The 17397-nt window shown below is 44.9% G+C and overlaps 2 protein-coding genes across 5 annotated transcripts; both read right to left on the reverse strand.

The window, feature by feature from the left end:
- Positions 1–232: 232 nt before the first annotated feature.
- selenon (selenoprotein N) lies at positions 233–12726 on the reverse strand. Its single transcript, XM_080480567.1, has 12 exons — positions 12326–12726; positions 10897–11014; positions 10684–10814; positions 8974–9186; positions 8771–8895; positions 6399–6536; positions 6197–6278; positions 5229–5417; positions 5031–5136; positions 4532–4644; positions 4131–4232; positions 233–1663 (listed from the first exon to the last, which is right to left on the reverse strand). The coding sequence occupies exons 1-12, from the start codon at positions 12512–12514 to the stop codon at positions 1499–1501; spliced, it is 1671 nt and encodes a 556-aa protein (XP_080336693.1). The 5' UTR covers positions 12515–12726; the 3' UTR covers positions 233–1498.
- A 1912-nt stretch (positions 12727–14638) lies between these two features.
- On the reverse strand, positions 14639–17079 carry znf593 (zinc finger protein 593). Of its 4 annotated transcripts, none has more exons than XM_080479495.1 (4): positions 17031–17079; positions 16544–16758; positions 15344–15406; positions 14639–15250 (listed from the first exon to the last, which is right to left on the reverse strand). In XM_080479495.1, the coding sequence occupies exons 2-4, from the start codon at positions 16741–16743 to the stop codon at positions 15124–15126; spliced, it is 390 nt and encodes a 129-aa protein (XP_080335621.1). In that variant the 5' UTR covers positions 16744–16758; positions 17031–17079; the 3' UTR covers positions 14639–15123. The 4 variants fall into 4 exon arrangements, with proteins under 4 accessions (XP_080335621.1, XP_080335620.1, XP_080335622.1 ...); XM_080479494.1 differs by having other exon boundaries at positions 16544–16781; positions 17031–17067; XM_080479496.1 differs by having other exon boundaries at positions 16968–17040.
- Between the last annotated feature and the right edge of the window lie 318 nt (positions 17080–17397).

The following is a 17397-nucleotide window of genomic DNA, read 5'->3' on the forward strand; positions in this document are numbered from 1 at the left end:
GGACATCTGTCTTCAAGGGACACTTGCCTTTAATAAAAAAGGGGATGAAAAATATATACAATTCTCAATAGATTCAGATAAAAAAAAAAGAAAAAGAAAAACAAAGACGTCAAATAAAACTTTAGTTTCAGTGTACTTTTTCAGGGAAACGTCAGTCTTCTGGTCCAGCGTAACTTTTTTAACCCCTGAGGTGAAATGAAGTAAAAATGGTCTCAAAAACAATGGAAACATCTGGTCATACTGGGTTTACACCAGAATTTAATTATTCCAAAATATCCAAACATTTGAAGGTAAAAAGAACACATTTGTAGACAAGGTAAATATCCTATCCTGGATATAAAGAATATGAGCACACCTTGACACATGGTTAACTGACTCGTATCTTAAGCATGAAATGGCGAATGTTTGTTGGACATCCGGAAGCAATAATCCATTGGTAAATAATTCATTGTTTATAAAAAAAACAAAAAAAAATGCAAAGCTTCACTAACATGACGAAGCCTACAGGATATAGGAAAAAATACTAATGTACAGTGGAAACTGCAGTTTGTGCACATGCCTGAAAACCATTAAGACCAAATAAAAATCTGATGGTAAAGACCTTGTGACACTTGAATCCCACTGAAATCTGATTCACAGCCTCCAAAATGTTAACAGGTTTTCTTTTCTTCCAGTACAAGTCAACACGAAGACAAAGTGTAACCTGCTGAATTCAAAACAGACCTTTTGGTATGGTTCCAACGTCCACCACATAGAAAAAAAAAAACCATTTGGCTTTGATAGAGAAGAAAATGAGCGACGAGGTGGACGAGTCACAGCTGATGTGCACATCCTGGACGTCCTGCGGCGGGATGTCCTGCAGGAGTGTGTCCCCTGCAGGAGGGTCCCTACAGCAGCCTCAGCATGAACATCAGGCCTTACCCGCTCAAAACTGAGCTTTCAGGCAAAGCCTTCACTACCAGCTGAGCTTGGCTGGAGGGAACAACAGCACAGAAACTCTTTCCTGGACACAGAAACACCATGAACACACCGGGACTCCTGCCTCCTGGATCAGTCTTCCAGCCACATGGCTGAAGCAGCTGCAAGCAGGAGCAGCTTTGAATGTTTGTTACTGCTCATGCCAAACGTACCACTGACAACACAAATTCCGCTTCCGAAGCTTCATTTGAATCGAGAGCAACAAACTTAATGAAAAACGAAAATGTTTACCAGCTGCTCACTGCTGCTTATCTTCAGCCAAACTACAAGAATGATCATCATGTCTTCCAGTTTAGTCTGTCAGGGTCCAGTACACACACACACACACACACACACACACACACACACACACACACACACACACACACACACACACACACACACACACACACACACACACACACACACACACACACACACACACACACACACACACACACACACACACACACACACACACACACACACACACACACACACACACACACACACACACACACACACACACACGCACACACACTTAGGGCAGGTACTCCTTGGCCCTCTCGAGCCCCTCCTTCAGGAAGCTGATGTAGGTGGAGGTGGACGGGTCCTCGAATCCGCTGGAGAAGCTGAAAGTTGCCGCTTCTTCTTCGGGCTTCATGGCGGTTTGGTCCAGGAAGAAGTTTGCGTTGATGTGGTGAACCTGAAACCCCACGAGAGACATGAGCGCTGCCCCTGTGAATTTACTGACAATCCTTTATATAATAAAAAACACACAGGATCTCAATATTCAGACGATTGTCATTGTACCGACTGTTGTGACGAAGAGGAGGTGAGCCATAAAGCAGAGTTCTAGTTATAGGTCAGTCTTCATCCCAACCTCACCTGTGGTCTTAATATTGTGGCTCATGTCTGACAGAGTGAAGATAGAGGATACAAGCGGCTGAATTGACTTGTCTCTGCACGGTGGAGGCGTCACTCTTGGTGATACAGTGAAGAGCTCAGCCATCAGGAGAGACTCAAACTGGAGTTGCTTCCCCTCCACATGGAGAGGAGCCAGTTTGAGGAGGCTCAGCTCATCACAGTGCCCCCTGGTGGCCTCCCTTTAGAGGTTTACTAGACACACCCCACTGGGAGGAAGCCCAGAGGTCAGCTCAGGACTCACTGGAGAGATTCTATCTCTGGCTTGGTCTGGGAGCAGCTCGGGGTCCTCCCAGAAAAGAGGAGGACGTTTTAGGGGACAGAGATGTCTGGACTTCTCCGCTCTCTGTACTGCCACTGAGACCTCAAACGGACTAAGAGGGAAAGAAGATGGACGAATGTATGGATCTCAAAATATTACAGTATGAGATTACATATTTTTCATATGTTATCAAGTGGAGGCAGTAATTATACCAATTAGAAATAAATAAAAAAAAAACTACTTGAAACTTTTTAGTTTACGACTGTAGAACTAATAAACACACCAAAAAAAACAATAACATTTTTTTGAGATCTTCATTCATCTTTGTCTGTCTGACTGGTTTCAAGGTTTTATTTGGATTTGATGTTAACACGTGTTCAGTTATTGCACTGGCGTGGAGCTCACGGAGCTGATTAACTGACATACAGACACTGTGTACTGTACATGATGCAAACTGCACGTAATTAACGGAACACGTTTTTACCATTCAACTCTGTGTTGTGAACTCCTCAAAACATATCGAAGTTGGAAAGAGAACAATTAAAGAACATTTAAATTTGGTAAGACTAAAAGTATACGATGTATATCGTCTATGACAGGGGTGTCAAACTCATTTTTCACCGAGGGCCACATCAGTATAATGGCTGCTGCCCTCAAAGGGCCAAATGTAACTGTAAAACAGTATAAATGTAACTAAATGTAATCATATATAATGTAAAATAAATGTAACTACTCCTCAATTTTAAATAACTCTGACTTTATTACTTACTCATATTACAAATATTACATATGCATTCGCATAGATATGAAAAATACATTTGCTCGTTGCTCAGTTGAGTCTAACCTTGTCATACTTACCTCCGTACTTAGTGTCAAAATATGGACTTACAGAGTATTGTACTCTTTGACAATCGACACGCCCAGTGGCGTTTCTAGATGTAAATACTTGGTGGGGCATGATTTTATTTCAGGTCTGGCAACACTACTGAATTCCAGTAAATAAGTAAAGTGGGTGCACAAGCTGTTAGCCACGGCATTATAACAACCATATAGGCGCTGATCCCTTAAAAAAAATGTCGAGCCTTTGAGATATCCTATCGAAAAAATAATTCAATAAAAAATAAATAAATAAATGTTTTAGTTGATGACTGGACTCAAACCAGGCAGTATGACAGAAGCTGAACCACTCAACCACCAGTGAAGTTGGGATTTCATGAGATTTTTAGAAACTCTTGCTCGCCGTGTAATTGAGTCTACCACTAGTGACCTTCACTTTCTCCACTAAAGTAACAGTTTCAAACTTCAAACTCGACCTAACATTTTGATTCTTAACCGTTTGTTAGCTTTAGCTGCTAACAAGCTGGTATTTGTGACGACTCGCCGCAGTTCTGTGAAGCAGCGCCTCTATCGGCGCCGCCGTCTGCAGTTTCTCGCGCAAAGTCGTCCGCCGTCAGGTGGAACACGGGTCGGTGCGGGGAACGTCTTAATCTGGATATGCACAAGTGCAGAACTCCAGTACTTCCGTACGCCTCAGTACGCCTCCCCAGGGAGGTGTTCCGAACATGTCCCTTGGGGCAGACCTAGGACACGCTGGAGGGACTATGTCTCTCGGCGAGCCTGGGAACACCTTGGGGTCCCACCAGAAGAGCTGGAGGAAGTGTCTGGGGCGAGGGAGGTCTGGGCAGCCCTGCTTAGAAAATTTCGATTTTTCATGTACCATTTATATTAAAATAAAATTGTTATAAATATTCAACTGATCAAGTTGGGGCCATTCATCATTATCATCTTGAAAAAAATCCTTAAATCCACAAAACCCACCAGTCCCAGCACTTCAACCGATTCAAATCTGCTCCACAATTTTGCTTTGATTTTCTTAACAGAGAAAAAAGAACTTACCCCAATGATGATATCTGATAATGTGTGTATTTCTAATGAATAAATTGAAAGTAAGATAAAGCAACGTGGGCTACGTGTTGAAAACACTCACTATGGTACCATTGGGTAGAGCCACCATCATCTCCACCGGGAAGTTGTAGTCTGCGAGGTGCAGACGAGCTTTTTCTCCCAACGCAGAGTTCTGATCATCAGCCTGGAAAAAAACAACACAGAATACGCACCAAATACTCAGCTGCTTCCACAAAAACACAGAAAACAGCCCGATTGAATTCAAAAAATAAACTATTGCATAGAAAGTAAAATCAATTTTGATTTCAATCCTGACATTTAAAAAAAGTTCATCCGGTTGTGGGGAGTTTGAGTGAGTGAGCGAGTGAGTGAGTGAGTGAGTGAGTGAGTGAGCGAGTGAGTGAGTGAGTGAGTGAGTGAGTGAGTGAGCGAGTGAGCGAGTGAGCGAGTGAGTGAGTGAGAGAGAGTGAGTGGAGCGCCCACCTGGATGCTCTCCAGCTCTCGGACCAGAGACCAGCTGCTGACGAAGCTCTGGTTGAGGAGTGCCAGGACAGGCGAACTTTCCAGGACCGTCTCCCGGAGAGTTCGCCCCGAACCTGCAGAGGCGAAAACCACGAGGCCACTGAAAACATCTCAGCTGCACAGTCGGATGATTTCAATCTGACTTCTACCGTCTTCACAGAAAGGCTGTAATCCAGTCCTGCAGTTCAGCAGCTGGAACCTTCCCCTCTGACCCAATTAATTACCAAGAACCGTCCTCCATGGTACAGCATGTTTGAGCTCAGTGTCAGAGTTTTCGCTGTTAAACTGATTCATTAGTGTTATGAATCAGACATCCAGCTTCCAGTAATGACAGGAACATTTTACTTTGGGTGACAGGTCTTTTCTCTCGGGGGTCATTCTTACGTTGTGTCCAGCTGTGACTGTAGAGCCTGTGGCTTCACTTTCCTGCTCAGATGTGCTCGCTTTTTTTTTAACTCACCTCAGCAGGACTGATCATCTAAAGCCCCCCAGAGCAGAATGGAGTGCACCAGCTTCTTCTCTGCATGGGCTCGATTAAAAGCCTCTGAAAAGGGCAGGTAGGACACCTGCGGAAGACCAGGACAAGGTGACGTCTCTCGGGAAGGGGGCCGAGAAAAACCAAAACACACAAATGACTCAGGCATTCATAGAGAACAACCTTCTTGAAGGGGTAGAGGGCAACCTCGAGGCGCCGAGCGGCCTCCTGACGGCTGAGCTCGGCAGCCCACACAATGTCCTCGAAGACGAAGTGGATGGACTCGCTACTGCCGTCCCGACGGTCCACGACGTTCCCCTGCTCGTCGGTGATGATGGAGGGCGTGGATGGACCGGAGGACCGGAGCTCCAACTGAAACCACACGTTGAAGGAGAAATGCCACTTTACTATGTTCAGCATCTGTGCTGTGACTTGTGACTACTGTTTGTGAATCCACCTGTGGAACTAAGGTAAATCTAAAGGTAGATTTATTCTGGAAAACGTGTCTTTTATTGCATTTCCAGCTGTTTTAACAGCTGTTTTCGTCATTTTAACAGATTTAGTGGATTTAGCAGGTTTATTCTTTGTACTATTGTTATTTCCCATTATTAATTTAGCCTTTGCAGCTGTTTTATAATGATAAATGGACTTACTTATATAGCGCCTTTTTGCTGACAACAGCCCCAAAGCGCTTTACATGGCTCATCACATTCACCCATTCACACACACATTCACACACCACTGGAGGCTGCAGCCGTGCAAGGCGCTGTCACTCCAATGGGGGGCAGTTTTGGGGTTCAGTGTCTTGCACAAGGACACTTGGGCATGTAGGCAGGCAGAGATGGGAATCGAACCTGCAACGTTCCGATTGGGAGACGACCGCTCTACCAACCAAGCTCATTTTAAGCATTTTAGCATTTTTTTTTTATATATATCTCAGCTGCAATTGTAGCGCTTTCACCTTTTCAAGCCGTTTCCAGTGGATTTGATTGTTTCCAGGAGTCCCTGTGCACATCTCAAAGCTTTAGGTAAAGCAGAATGAAACTCTCCACTCTCCTCTGAGGTTCTCGTTCGCTCGCCCGAGAGGGTGAGCATAATATGATCTGTCTTCATGACGTATATTTCCGTGAGACGAATGTGAGCAGCTGTACCTGCGGCAGGTATCCGATGTCCACCTCCATGTTGCTGCTCTCGCTGGCTCCATAGAGCCACTCCATGTCCACGTTCAGAGACCTGCAGCAACCACAGAGGAAAGGATCGATCACTCCCTCGCTCGCTCACTCCCTCGCTCACTCACTCCCTCGCTCACTCACTCACTCACTCACTCACTCACTCGCTCACTCGCTCACTCACCTGTCGTTGGGGACGTAGAGGTGGAAGTGACGAACGTGGGAGGCGTCTTTGGAGAGGACGATGTTTCCGGTGAACTGACCCGGGGTGAACCAGAAGGGGAAGTCTGGGACGTCATTCAGCTGGAATTCAGCATGAATCCTGCAGACACAGAGACCTTCATCACTCACACTGCTCCAGTACGACTACTGACCAGGGGCCTCATTTATAAAGGTTGCTTACGCACAAAGCGGGTCCTGAAAGATGCGTACGCCACTTCCCACGCAAAGTTTGTGATCTACAAAAATAAACTTTGAGGGAGAATGTGTGTACCGGTACGTAAACTTTGAACCTTGCACACACACATTTTGGAGACGGGGAACCTGGCAGTGCTGATTGTGAGGTGGAGAATTGAAGCCAGATTCATCTCATACGTTTAATATCTTCATATATCAGACTTACAGATCCACGTAATCATAAACAGCCAAGCTGCAGTGGTATAGATGTTTCTTTAGTGGGACATTACTACTGGATCAGCAGCTCCATGTTCATATGTCAAACTTTCATCTTCAAATGATCCAGAGCGGTGGATAGAACTGATTGATCCAGAGCGGTGGATAGAACTGATTGATCCAGAGCGGTGGATAGAACTGATTGATCCAGAGCGGTGGATAGAACTGATTGATTATCAACTGTGACAAAGTGTGTAACAATCAGTCTAATTTAGAGTAAACACATAAATAGTGTGGTGACAGCCGTGTGTAAAGCTGCAGAGTGGATGTGTCGGTGTTGTGCAAAAACTGATTCCCGTCCACAAGAGCTCAAACTGACTGACTGTCGATGGGACGTCTGTTCTGTTCCAGCTGCTTTTATTAGGATTTAAAGCTGTAACGTACAAATATACTAAACTGTATGTACACCTTAACAACTAAAGTGAGTCTCTGGGAAAGTCTCATGCAAAACAAACTGCAAGTGAGATGATTGACCAATGGGTTACATGTAAAATAAAGAAATTACAGATTTTATATTGCTTATTTTATCATCATACATACGTGATACAGTTTAGTATATTTTTACGTTATGGCTGTAAATACTGATAAAAGCCGCTCGCTGTACGGTCATGCGCTCGGGACGCACTGCTGCTGCTGCAGACAGACGACCTCCATATTCTTCTATAAGGTCCATGGATCAGTTGGTCCCAGGCAGCACAGAGAGAGTAAAGAGTTATAATTTGAAAATGCTCATTTAGGTTTCCGTTAGTCTGCACTGAGTTTTATTTTTGAAAAAGGCTTCACCATCAACGCTTATTGATTCAGTCAGGTTTTTTTTCACACTTTAAGCCTCATTAAGGTCTTTTCATCCTCCGCCCTGACGCTTCGTGGAAACGTTATGTTGCTCTGCTCGCTCTGCTCTGTAACTCCTCCAGGATCAAATCCGGGGCCACGTCCAGGTCACCTGACCACTAATGGTTATCACGTGACGCACGGCACAGATCGGAGTAGGACTGTAGCAAGGTGCTGTCCGAACATATCAGCGCAATGCTCGACCGTGACGGCGCCACAGACCACAGGTTTCCTTTAGTGTTTGAAACTCTGTGGAGTCTCTCCGCTGCTGCCGACACATGCTGCTTCCATTTTTCACCATAGCTGATGACCCAATCAGACATTAGAGACAGAGGGGCAGATTTGAATGAAAAATATGAGATGGACTTTAAACTTGCGAAAGACGGACCTGTCGATTGCCATCGATGGGTCAAAGACCTCTGCTGTAGAGCCTCTGAGTTCTTCATCTAAACCAACATGTCTGTCAGATCAGTGGTCCCCAATCCCTGGGTCCGTGGACCAATCTGTACCGGGCAGCACAGAAACACTACATAACTTACATTATTTCCAATTTATTTGTAATCCGAACCTGAACTGTGTTTTATTTCGGGCTCCTTCATCTGTTAGAGACTGTTAGTCCATCCGATCTCGCGGAACACTTGGTTCTCAGAGTGGTGCCCCCTGGAGGTGCTTGGGTCCATTACAAGTAGAACGGGAGGCGGAGCTTTCAACTCTCAGGCTCCTCTCATGAGGAACCGGCTCCGAGGTTCAGTTAGGGCGGCTGACGCAGGCTCTACTTTGAAGGTTCAGCTCAAGACTTTTCTCTGTAATAAAGCTCACAGTGAGAGCTGCTTCAGGACAATCTGGACTATTTTGTAGTCCAGCTGCTCGAGGTTTACTGATGGAGGTTTAGACTGATGGAGGACCTACACTGTCTCACTCACCATGTGCCACTATTACATGTCCCTGACATTTGCCTCACTCTGAATCTGTGCACCCAATAGGGGAAAATACCATTAAAACACACGGAATATCAAACTGTGACCCAGTCACAGTCAGTCTGACGATCCCCACCTGAAGACGATGTCGTAGTAAAAGTCGTTGCAGGCCCGGATGCAGGCGACGGCTCCCTGTGGGGCGAAGCGGGACTTGATGAAGGGCCGAGGGTGAAACATGCTCAGCAGGGAGTGGATGAGAACCTGCAGCAGGAGGAAAGAGCCGTGAGCAGGCGGATGTACCGCAGCGACCTGACCGACCGTGGAACGTCCTTTCTGCACCTCTTTGCCCTTCGGTGTTGGGGGGTGGTAACGATTGTTGGGCAGGTATCCGGTGAAGATGTTGAGCTCACTGGGAATCAGCCACCATGTGTCTCCCACTGCGATCTTGTTCTTCGGAGGCAGGAACACTCTGAACTGTGAGGCCGAGAAGGAGGAGGAAGGCACCGCCGCACTTTTCCAGGAGCGAAGTCCACTCAGAGAGCTGTGAGAAACCTGCAGAACACACAGACAGTGAAGGGTTAAGGCCGCTTCATACTCCATAAGAACAAGACGAAACAAAATGACGTCATTTCCTTCATCCAGCTCCCTCTGGCCGATGAAATTTGTTTGGGCTGTGCCAACTGCCCTGGCCGAACTATGCAGGAGCCGCACTGCCCAAACTTCTGCTCTGCCGTGTGCTGCACATGCGTGTTCCAGTTCACTAATCACTATCAGTCATATTTTAATCATATTTAGCTTGTAACATCGCTATTGTAAGAGCGCAGGCTTACGTGATGCACCTGAACGCATCACGAACAGCTGTCAGCTCCTGTAGTTAAAACCAGACCAACATGGCGCTCGGACAAAAACTCTTTTATTACTGAAACAGTTCAGAGAAATGTGTTTCTGAAAGCACTGGAGGCCAGAAATAAACTGTGCAGCTGAAAAGTTTAAACGCCGCTTGACAGACGTGTGGCTGCTGTGAGGGGGCGTGGCCTGCGAGTTCGACAGCTTCTTATCGGAGTATGAACAGTCCTGCCCAAAAAGCTTTTTTTTCAGCAGCTGGCTGACGTCACCGCCGAAATTTTCTTCTTGTTCTTATGGGTTCAAAAAGGGAGTATGACGGGGCATTTAAATGTATCAGCGCTTCAATACCCAGAGATGTAACCACAACAGGAAAAAGATCTGCTGACGGTTTCAGAGAAAAGGAGAAGAGGTGGAACAGTTCAGGACCATGACTTGCTCATCACATTTTAACTCGAGCTGAATTATTTCGGGACGAAAGGAAGAAGGTAAGTGCATGATGTTGATGTGTTTGCTCTCTCTCTCTTCTTGGACCAAACACAACTGATTTCTTCTCTCCTTTAATCGCCGCAGTGTTAACGTTGCTGTTTTCAGTCACTTTTCTTGATGTTGTGACTTGAGATCGAGTGGCTCCGATGAGTTTAAGCGATCCAGTCGGACTTATGCTTTCATCTGCGTGTATGTATGTATGTATGTATGTATGTATGTATGTATGTATGTATGTATGTATGTATGTATGTATGTATGTATGTATGTATGTTACCAACTTTTCGCAAAAGGTACTCACCCGAATTGCATGAACATTTCAGAGATGATTTGTCACCATCCAAGGACCAATCGATTAGACAGTGTGATGATAACAGCTCACCATTTCTGAATAAATCCCCCAAAATTGCATAAAGAAAAAGTCCAATACAAAGCGGATGTGGGAGGCAAAAGGCTATCATAATAGTTATGCTAACTCCGCTCCGCAAACAAACGTGGCGTTGGCGAAGGTCTGCACTCTACCGAGTGCCTGTTCTGCAGAGCCCGACCGTACAGCGTGTAGAAACACATCATTTATCAGTTTATTCAGTCTGGAGTGATTTGTGAATTGTGAATGTCGACCCTGTAACGATGATGTCATACTTTCAACACTACAAACCTGATTCCAGTCTGTATTTGACAGTCGTTTCTGATGTGGAACATATTTGAGGTGGGACTCACCCCCAGAAAGCCGTCCTTGCTTTTGGTCATGGAGTCCAGCTGCAGCGGCTGCATTTGGGCCTCCAGAGTCAGAGTTTCTCCATCGGGGTCGTGAATCAGGTCCTCCTCCGAATCCAAAGGAGCCGTGATCCCTGAGAGGAAGCAGGGCCAGCGGTCAAGCGAGGGGTTAAAACCAGGAGGGGGGAACACACGGCGGGGTTGACAGGACCTCACCTGTCAGCTTCTCTGCGATGGGCTTAAACTCCTCCGGACTGAGATACAAGTCGTGGTCGGTGTCTAAGGAGGAGAACAGGAAGAGACCCTCGGCCCCCAGGCTGCGAACGCTCTCCTCCTGTTGGACAATCCGGGGAGAGACTGAATGTTAATGCACATTCCCGTTTCGGGAGGATCACTAACGATAAGAACCACCACGAGATAAGACTCGGGATGTTTACCGACGTTTCCAGTCGTTTAACGCTTCGCCCGAAGTTACACACACAATAAACAAAGAAATTACAAAACGGACACAGACGGACGCCTCAGACACATTTCTGTTAAAGAAAGAACTCGTTTCCAGACTTCATATTTATCACGTTCACCTCTTGATAACCCGTGAACGACCCCTCCCTACATCAGGATAATGCTCCGGGGTGGGAAGGCTGACCGAGTGGGAGCGTACTCGTGGGCCGGGTCTGACTATCACGAGAAAGCCGTTATTGTTTTGTGAGGTACAGCAGTGTGAACTACACTCAACAATTACAATTATTAAGTACAATTCTCACCTTAAATAAAACTCATCTGGAGCCATAAACATGTCCAAACTTTAAAATGGAGAAAACGTAGTTCATGAAGTGGCAAATATAAGTTTTGTATTCCTAAAAAATTAAATAAACTAATCTTAGGTTGTATTTGTGAAGTTTCAAAAGTACAATTAAAGCCATTTAAATTACATTTTGAGAAGCCGTTTATAGCCGGGGGATTCTTGAGACGGTGTTTGAGGATTTATTGAAACTTTTAATCTTCCGGAGCCATTATATCTGTTTTAACTATTTAAGCCATTAGAACCCTGTTGCAATTCACTGCACTGCATTTTTGTTGTTTTACATGTTTGTTTTATCTCTTCTTCGTGGTTTTTGCTGGTAGTTTCTCCACCTTTCTCCATTCATTTCCAGTGGTTTCATCGTCGCCCGTCAGTATTTTCTGTGGTCTCCTCGAAGCTCCAGGTAAAACGGTCTGTTAAAGTAAATGAAACTTCTTCCGAGACTTTCCTGTGTGTGAATTGAATCGTGGCAGGATTAGATGACCCAGATGTGATCTCCAGTCTTTATGTGACCACTGATTGATGAGAGGAAGGAACACACATCACACATCCCCAGCTGGAGCACCATCGGCCGGGGGGGGGGGGGGGGGGGGGGGGGGGGGGGGGGGAGACACATCACACATGCTTGATCAGACCTTCCAGCCAGGGCACAATGCATGATGGGGAGGGAGGGGGGGTGGTAGACAAACAAACAGACCCACCCTCTATTGGAGTGTGAAAACGAGCTGCCTCATGTCCGGCTCACTTTACTGAAACACCCCCTGTTAAACCGTGATAAGGCTCAAGTAGCCGCAAAATAAAATCCATAAAGAAAAACGGAGACGTTATAAAACATGTTCTCACGTGGCGTCTGAGGAGCTGAGCATCCAGATACTGCTTGATCCCAAAAGCCAACAGAGGCACAGCAGCGACCATCAGCAGGCTCCACAGCCTCCAGGACCTCCACGACCCTGTGTCCGGGGCTCGGGGCTCGTCCTGCCGCGTGATGTGGCTCTCCTCCTCCGTCACTCGTTTATCTACGTCCGCGGCCATCCTCGACCTCCACCCACGGCTATTCACACGAGTGCCTGGCCGTCATGTAACGTCCGGAAAATGTTCTCAGCAGGACGATCCTTCGGGTGAAATCTTTTCTCTAAAAAGGAGGAAAATATTCCATCAGTCGGGCTGATCGGTGGCCGGGACTGGACGCCTCCTCCTCGGCCGGGCTCTGCCCCGAAGGATCACCGATTGAGACGTTCAAGGGCAGTTCGGAAATCTCAGTTCTCACATTCAGCGAGACGTGGAAGTGTCAGTACGGATCAGTTCATCTCACAGAACAGCTGAGACCCTGGACCAAAACACAGAACAGCTCAGACCCTGGACCAAAACACAGAACAGCTCAGACCCGGGACCAAAACACAGAACAGCTCAGACCCTGGACCAAAACACAGAACAGCTCAGACCCTGGACCAAAACACAGAACAGCTCAGACCCTGGACCAAAACACAGAACAGCTCAGACCCTGGACCAAAACATAGAACAGCTCAGACCCTGGACCAAAACACAGAACAGCTCAGACCCGGGACCAAAACACAGAACAGCTCAGACCCTGGACCAAAACATAGAACAGCTCAGACCCTGGACCAAAATAAAGTAATTACATCATTATAAAGATAAATGTTTCTGTTATACATCAGATAATTCAACAATTTATCATTTGTCCCAAAGATAAGCTTAGTTTCTGTGTGTTTCATCCAGAAGTCTGCAGAAACAGAAATTTTTATTTATTTATTTATTTATTTTAAATCACTTTCCACTTAATAAAATCCATCTGGACCTACAGAACATATTGAACTTTAAGGTGAAGAAAACGCAGCTTGTGAAGTTTGAGATTCAGTTTTGGTACACACACAGAAAGTACATGTTATGTTGGTTTCATCAGGATACCTGAGAACAGATGAACATTTCAACTGTTTTCAGCAGTTTTGGCCAATTTACATTGATAGATCTATTCAGTGGGTTTAAGGTTGATTTATTTTTTTTGTTGTTTTCACTCTTTTAAGGGTTTTATGTTTTCCTTTAAGTCTTAGCACTGTTAACCATCTCAACTATTTTCCTTGTCTCGACATTTTTTTTCTTTTCAAGCCGTTTTGATCAAACTGTTTTAATCCGTTTATTTTTTTTTTTCCCATTTCCTCCCTCAAGCTGCTTTGTTGTGAAAGTGTTAACAGGAAGTCACAGTTTTGTGCAGATGGTCAAACTTTACAGTGTGAACGTTTAGAGACAGGACTGGCTCATTTATCCAGGAATGTCTCCCGGTCTCTAATTAGGCCCACATCCTCTGTTTCTATCATTATTTTCCTCGGGAGAGGAAAAAACTCCCTTCAGTCTGGGCGGCGCGACGCCACAGGGACAGGAACTCGGAAGAAACAGACAAGAAACCACACCAGGAATTCAAAAGTTGACGTATCAGTAAATCTCTGGTGAACTTCAGGAGGAGAAAACACGGACATGTTAGTGGCCTGTGGACGTGTTCCAGCTTCAATCTGATTTAGAACGTTTGAATTCTGTGATTAAAGTCAGGAATAAAAAATAAAATAGAGACATCTTGTAACTGCTGCTGCGCTGTAATACGGTGGGTTGGTTTTATCTGTTTACATTTTTATGAATCAGCTCTTTTTGTGGCACAAAACATACAAACATTGAAAGAGGCAAAATTATGAAACAGTTATAAAACAAAAAAATAATAATGAACTACGGTATATTGATTTCTGGCAAAATCATGTAGTTCAGCATAAAGAGCATTTTACAGCTCAGTTCTGGAAGATCCAAGTAATTTGACCTCTGGCATGACGACATAATCCAACTTGTATTTTCGCTTTATCCAGCTCAGGGTCATGGGGCCGCTTGGAGCCGATCCCAGCTCACTGTGGACGAGGACGGGAACACCTGGACACCGTCGAGTCCATCCAGGGGACAAACCCGGAGACAGACAACCACACACACTCACAATCACGTCACCAATGAAGCTCACATGCATGTGTCGACTGTGGGAGGAAAACTCACGCACACACGGAGAGAAAACGTGCAAACTCCACACAGAAAAGCCCACAACGGTATTTGAACCCAGGAACTTGTGAATGTGAAAGCCAGAGCACGAACCACTGGACCACCATGCAGTTTAATAACATGACAGGAATTTTATTTTTTTACTTATTTTATCCAGTCAGGCTTTTTTTTTTTTTTTTTTTTTTTAATTCTTCTCAGATCTATTTATTAACTTATTAAACAAATGAAAATCAAAGATAACAAACCAGATTTATAATTAAAACATGTCAAATGTTCGTTTTGCAGTGGAAAAGTTTCAGACAATCCTGGAAACAGCATAGAAATAGTAAAGCTTGTTTAAAAAGATTATCCTGATCACAAGCTGAGAAAACCCATAAAGTGACTCGAATCACCGAATGTGTTTTAAGTTTCCATCGTACACTTTATTTACACCAGCACATCTTCCGTTAGCTTATGGGAATAAAAACTTTCTGAGGCTTCCAGCCGAAGCTACACACACATGAAGACGACGGCTCTCAACAAGAGAAGCAGATCTGCAGTGATTTATAACAAACTCCCACTGCCAGACGTCCTTCCTTCCGCTGTGGACTGAATCAGTCCATGTCTTCCTCTATGGGCTGCGTCTTCACCTCCACCGCTTTCGGGTGGATGTAGGAGCCCATCCCCGCCGCCCGCTCCGCCTCCGCCTGGCTGTACGGCTCCTCCCTCAGCTTCTTCAAGCTGCACGACAACAAAAATCACACTCATCTCTGCTCGGGATTCGGTCTCTGGCCGGAGCCCGGAGACGAAGCGGCGTATCTGGGACGGTCTTACCGCTTCTTGTGCACTTTAGTTTTAAAATGCTCCTTCAAAGCCTTCACATCCACAAAATATCTCCTGCAAGACATGAAGCATTACTCAATTAAAAAGAAAAATTAAAAAATCAGCAAAACACTGTTAAACCAAAATGAATTATTATTGTACAACCGGGAAGGTTTTTTAAATATAAAAAAGGTTTAAACTCGATAAATCTTTTAATAATCTCACACATGTGAAACCACAAGTAAACAATGCTTGATACTTCCAGTGATCACATATGCAGATTGGTGAATTGTTCAATTTCCAGGCCCTCAAACATTAAGATGCTTTCTGATCCAGTCACAAAAAAAAAACCATCCATATTGTCGAAGAACGGAAAACGAGGAGACGTATTATTGTTTAATAACTTTCCAGGGTCTAGGGTCCGCCCCACGCTTTCTTCCTGCGAGGGAGTTTTTCCTGGTTTCCACTGTTGCTTGTTACATCTGCTGCTTTGGAAGGTTTAGTTGGGTTCTGTTGTTCTCTTATCATTGTAAGAGCGCTTTGAGATGTTTGTTGATGTGATTTGGCGCTTTACAAATAAAATTGAATTGAATTTAATCTTTGGTCGGTTTAAACACTTAAACTTTGTTCAGCTGACGTGATGATTCCATCTGTACACCCACACCTCGTCACGCCGCATCCCCGCAGGACACTTTATAAAAACTATTCAATGACTGGGTCCACGTGTGATTTTACAGAATAATGGAATTTCTCATGCATGTCAAACAGGTATTAAAATTAGAACGTTAAAAAAAACTATATCAAACAAACATGTTTCTTTCAAAGTCAACAAAAACAAAGTGAACGTATTAATTAATATAAGAGATATACGATCTCACCTTTTAAAATGAGCTTCTATAATTAACATAAAACCTTGTGTAGAAGTACAATTTAATTTAATCAAGACTTCCTAAGTGTGTGTGTGTGTGTGTGTGTGTGTGTGTGTGTGTGTGTGTGTGTGTGTGTGTGTGTGTGTGTGTGTGTGTCTCCTGGGATTAACTCCAGCACCTCTGAACCAGATGACGTGGTGTGGTGGATGAAACCAGCTGAACTCAGTGAGTAACACCTTAAATAAAGGCGCTGTCCCTGTTCTTAACACGGGGTTTGAGTCAGACTGAGTGAGGAAGATGAAGAGGAATCTTCAGATGGCAGTGTGGAGGCGAGCAGACCTACGAGCAGTGTAAACAGTAGTGCTGAGCACATCCGGTCACATCGTAGTCCAGCTCCTGGTGCAGCAGCTTGGCCGCGGTGTCGGGCTTCATGTCGGCGTGGATCTGGTCCAGGTCTCTGGTCCTGCGTTTGGTCTTCCAGGTCTTTGAGATGTTCTTCTTCTTGTCGCTCTTGTGGTTCCCGGTCTGCTTGGACTTGCCCATGATGACGCAGCAGCCCTGGAGAGAACAGGAGGCTTTTTCTAAACAACAACAACAACAACAACAATCTGTTAATACGAAGCCATCGCGACGCGCTGCGTGTTTTAACTGAACGTGGAACTGCGACACACACAATAAAAAAAAAACACGTCAGAAATCCCGTTTTCACGAGACCCTGTCTCGAGGCTGACTCGCAGCCTGGAAGTTCAATTCTACTTGTTACTCACTTTTTTTTTAAGTGAATCGCGGATCCGTCTCTAAAATCGACACCAAATTAAAGCACCTCTTACCTTCACGTGCAGTGGAGAGAAGTCACGTGTTCTTCCGGGTCAGCGGAGTAGCGGAGTACTGCAGATCACGTGTAGGGGGCGCCACCACGTTCCTCCCACAGACCCATTTATTCAGTATCATTTATTGATTATCGTTTCATTAGTACGATTTATTTAGAGCAGTGGTTCTCAAACTTTTTACACCAAGTACCACCCAGAAAGTACTTGTCTCTCCAAGTACCACCATACAGACCAACAGTATACAGTAGAGGTTTTATTCCTAAAGAAGTATATTTAATATTGTCAGCCATTGTAACATTTTACACAGTTAGAATAGTAACACTACACTTAAATATAGGAAAATAAAAGACTGCACTTAAATAATGAT

The sequence above is a fragment of the Lipophrys pholis genome (genome assembly GCF_963383615.2).
Source record: "Lipophrys pholis genome assembly, chromosome: 14".
Classification (NCBI taxonomy): Eukaryota; Metazoa; Chordata; class Actinopteri; order Blenniiformes; family Blenniidae; genus Lipophrys; species Lipophrys pholis.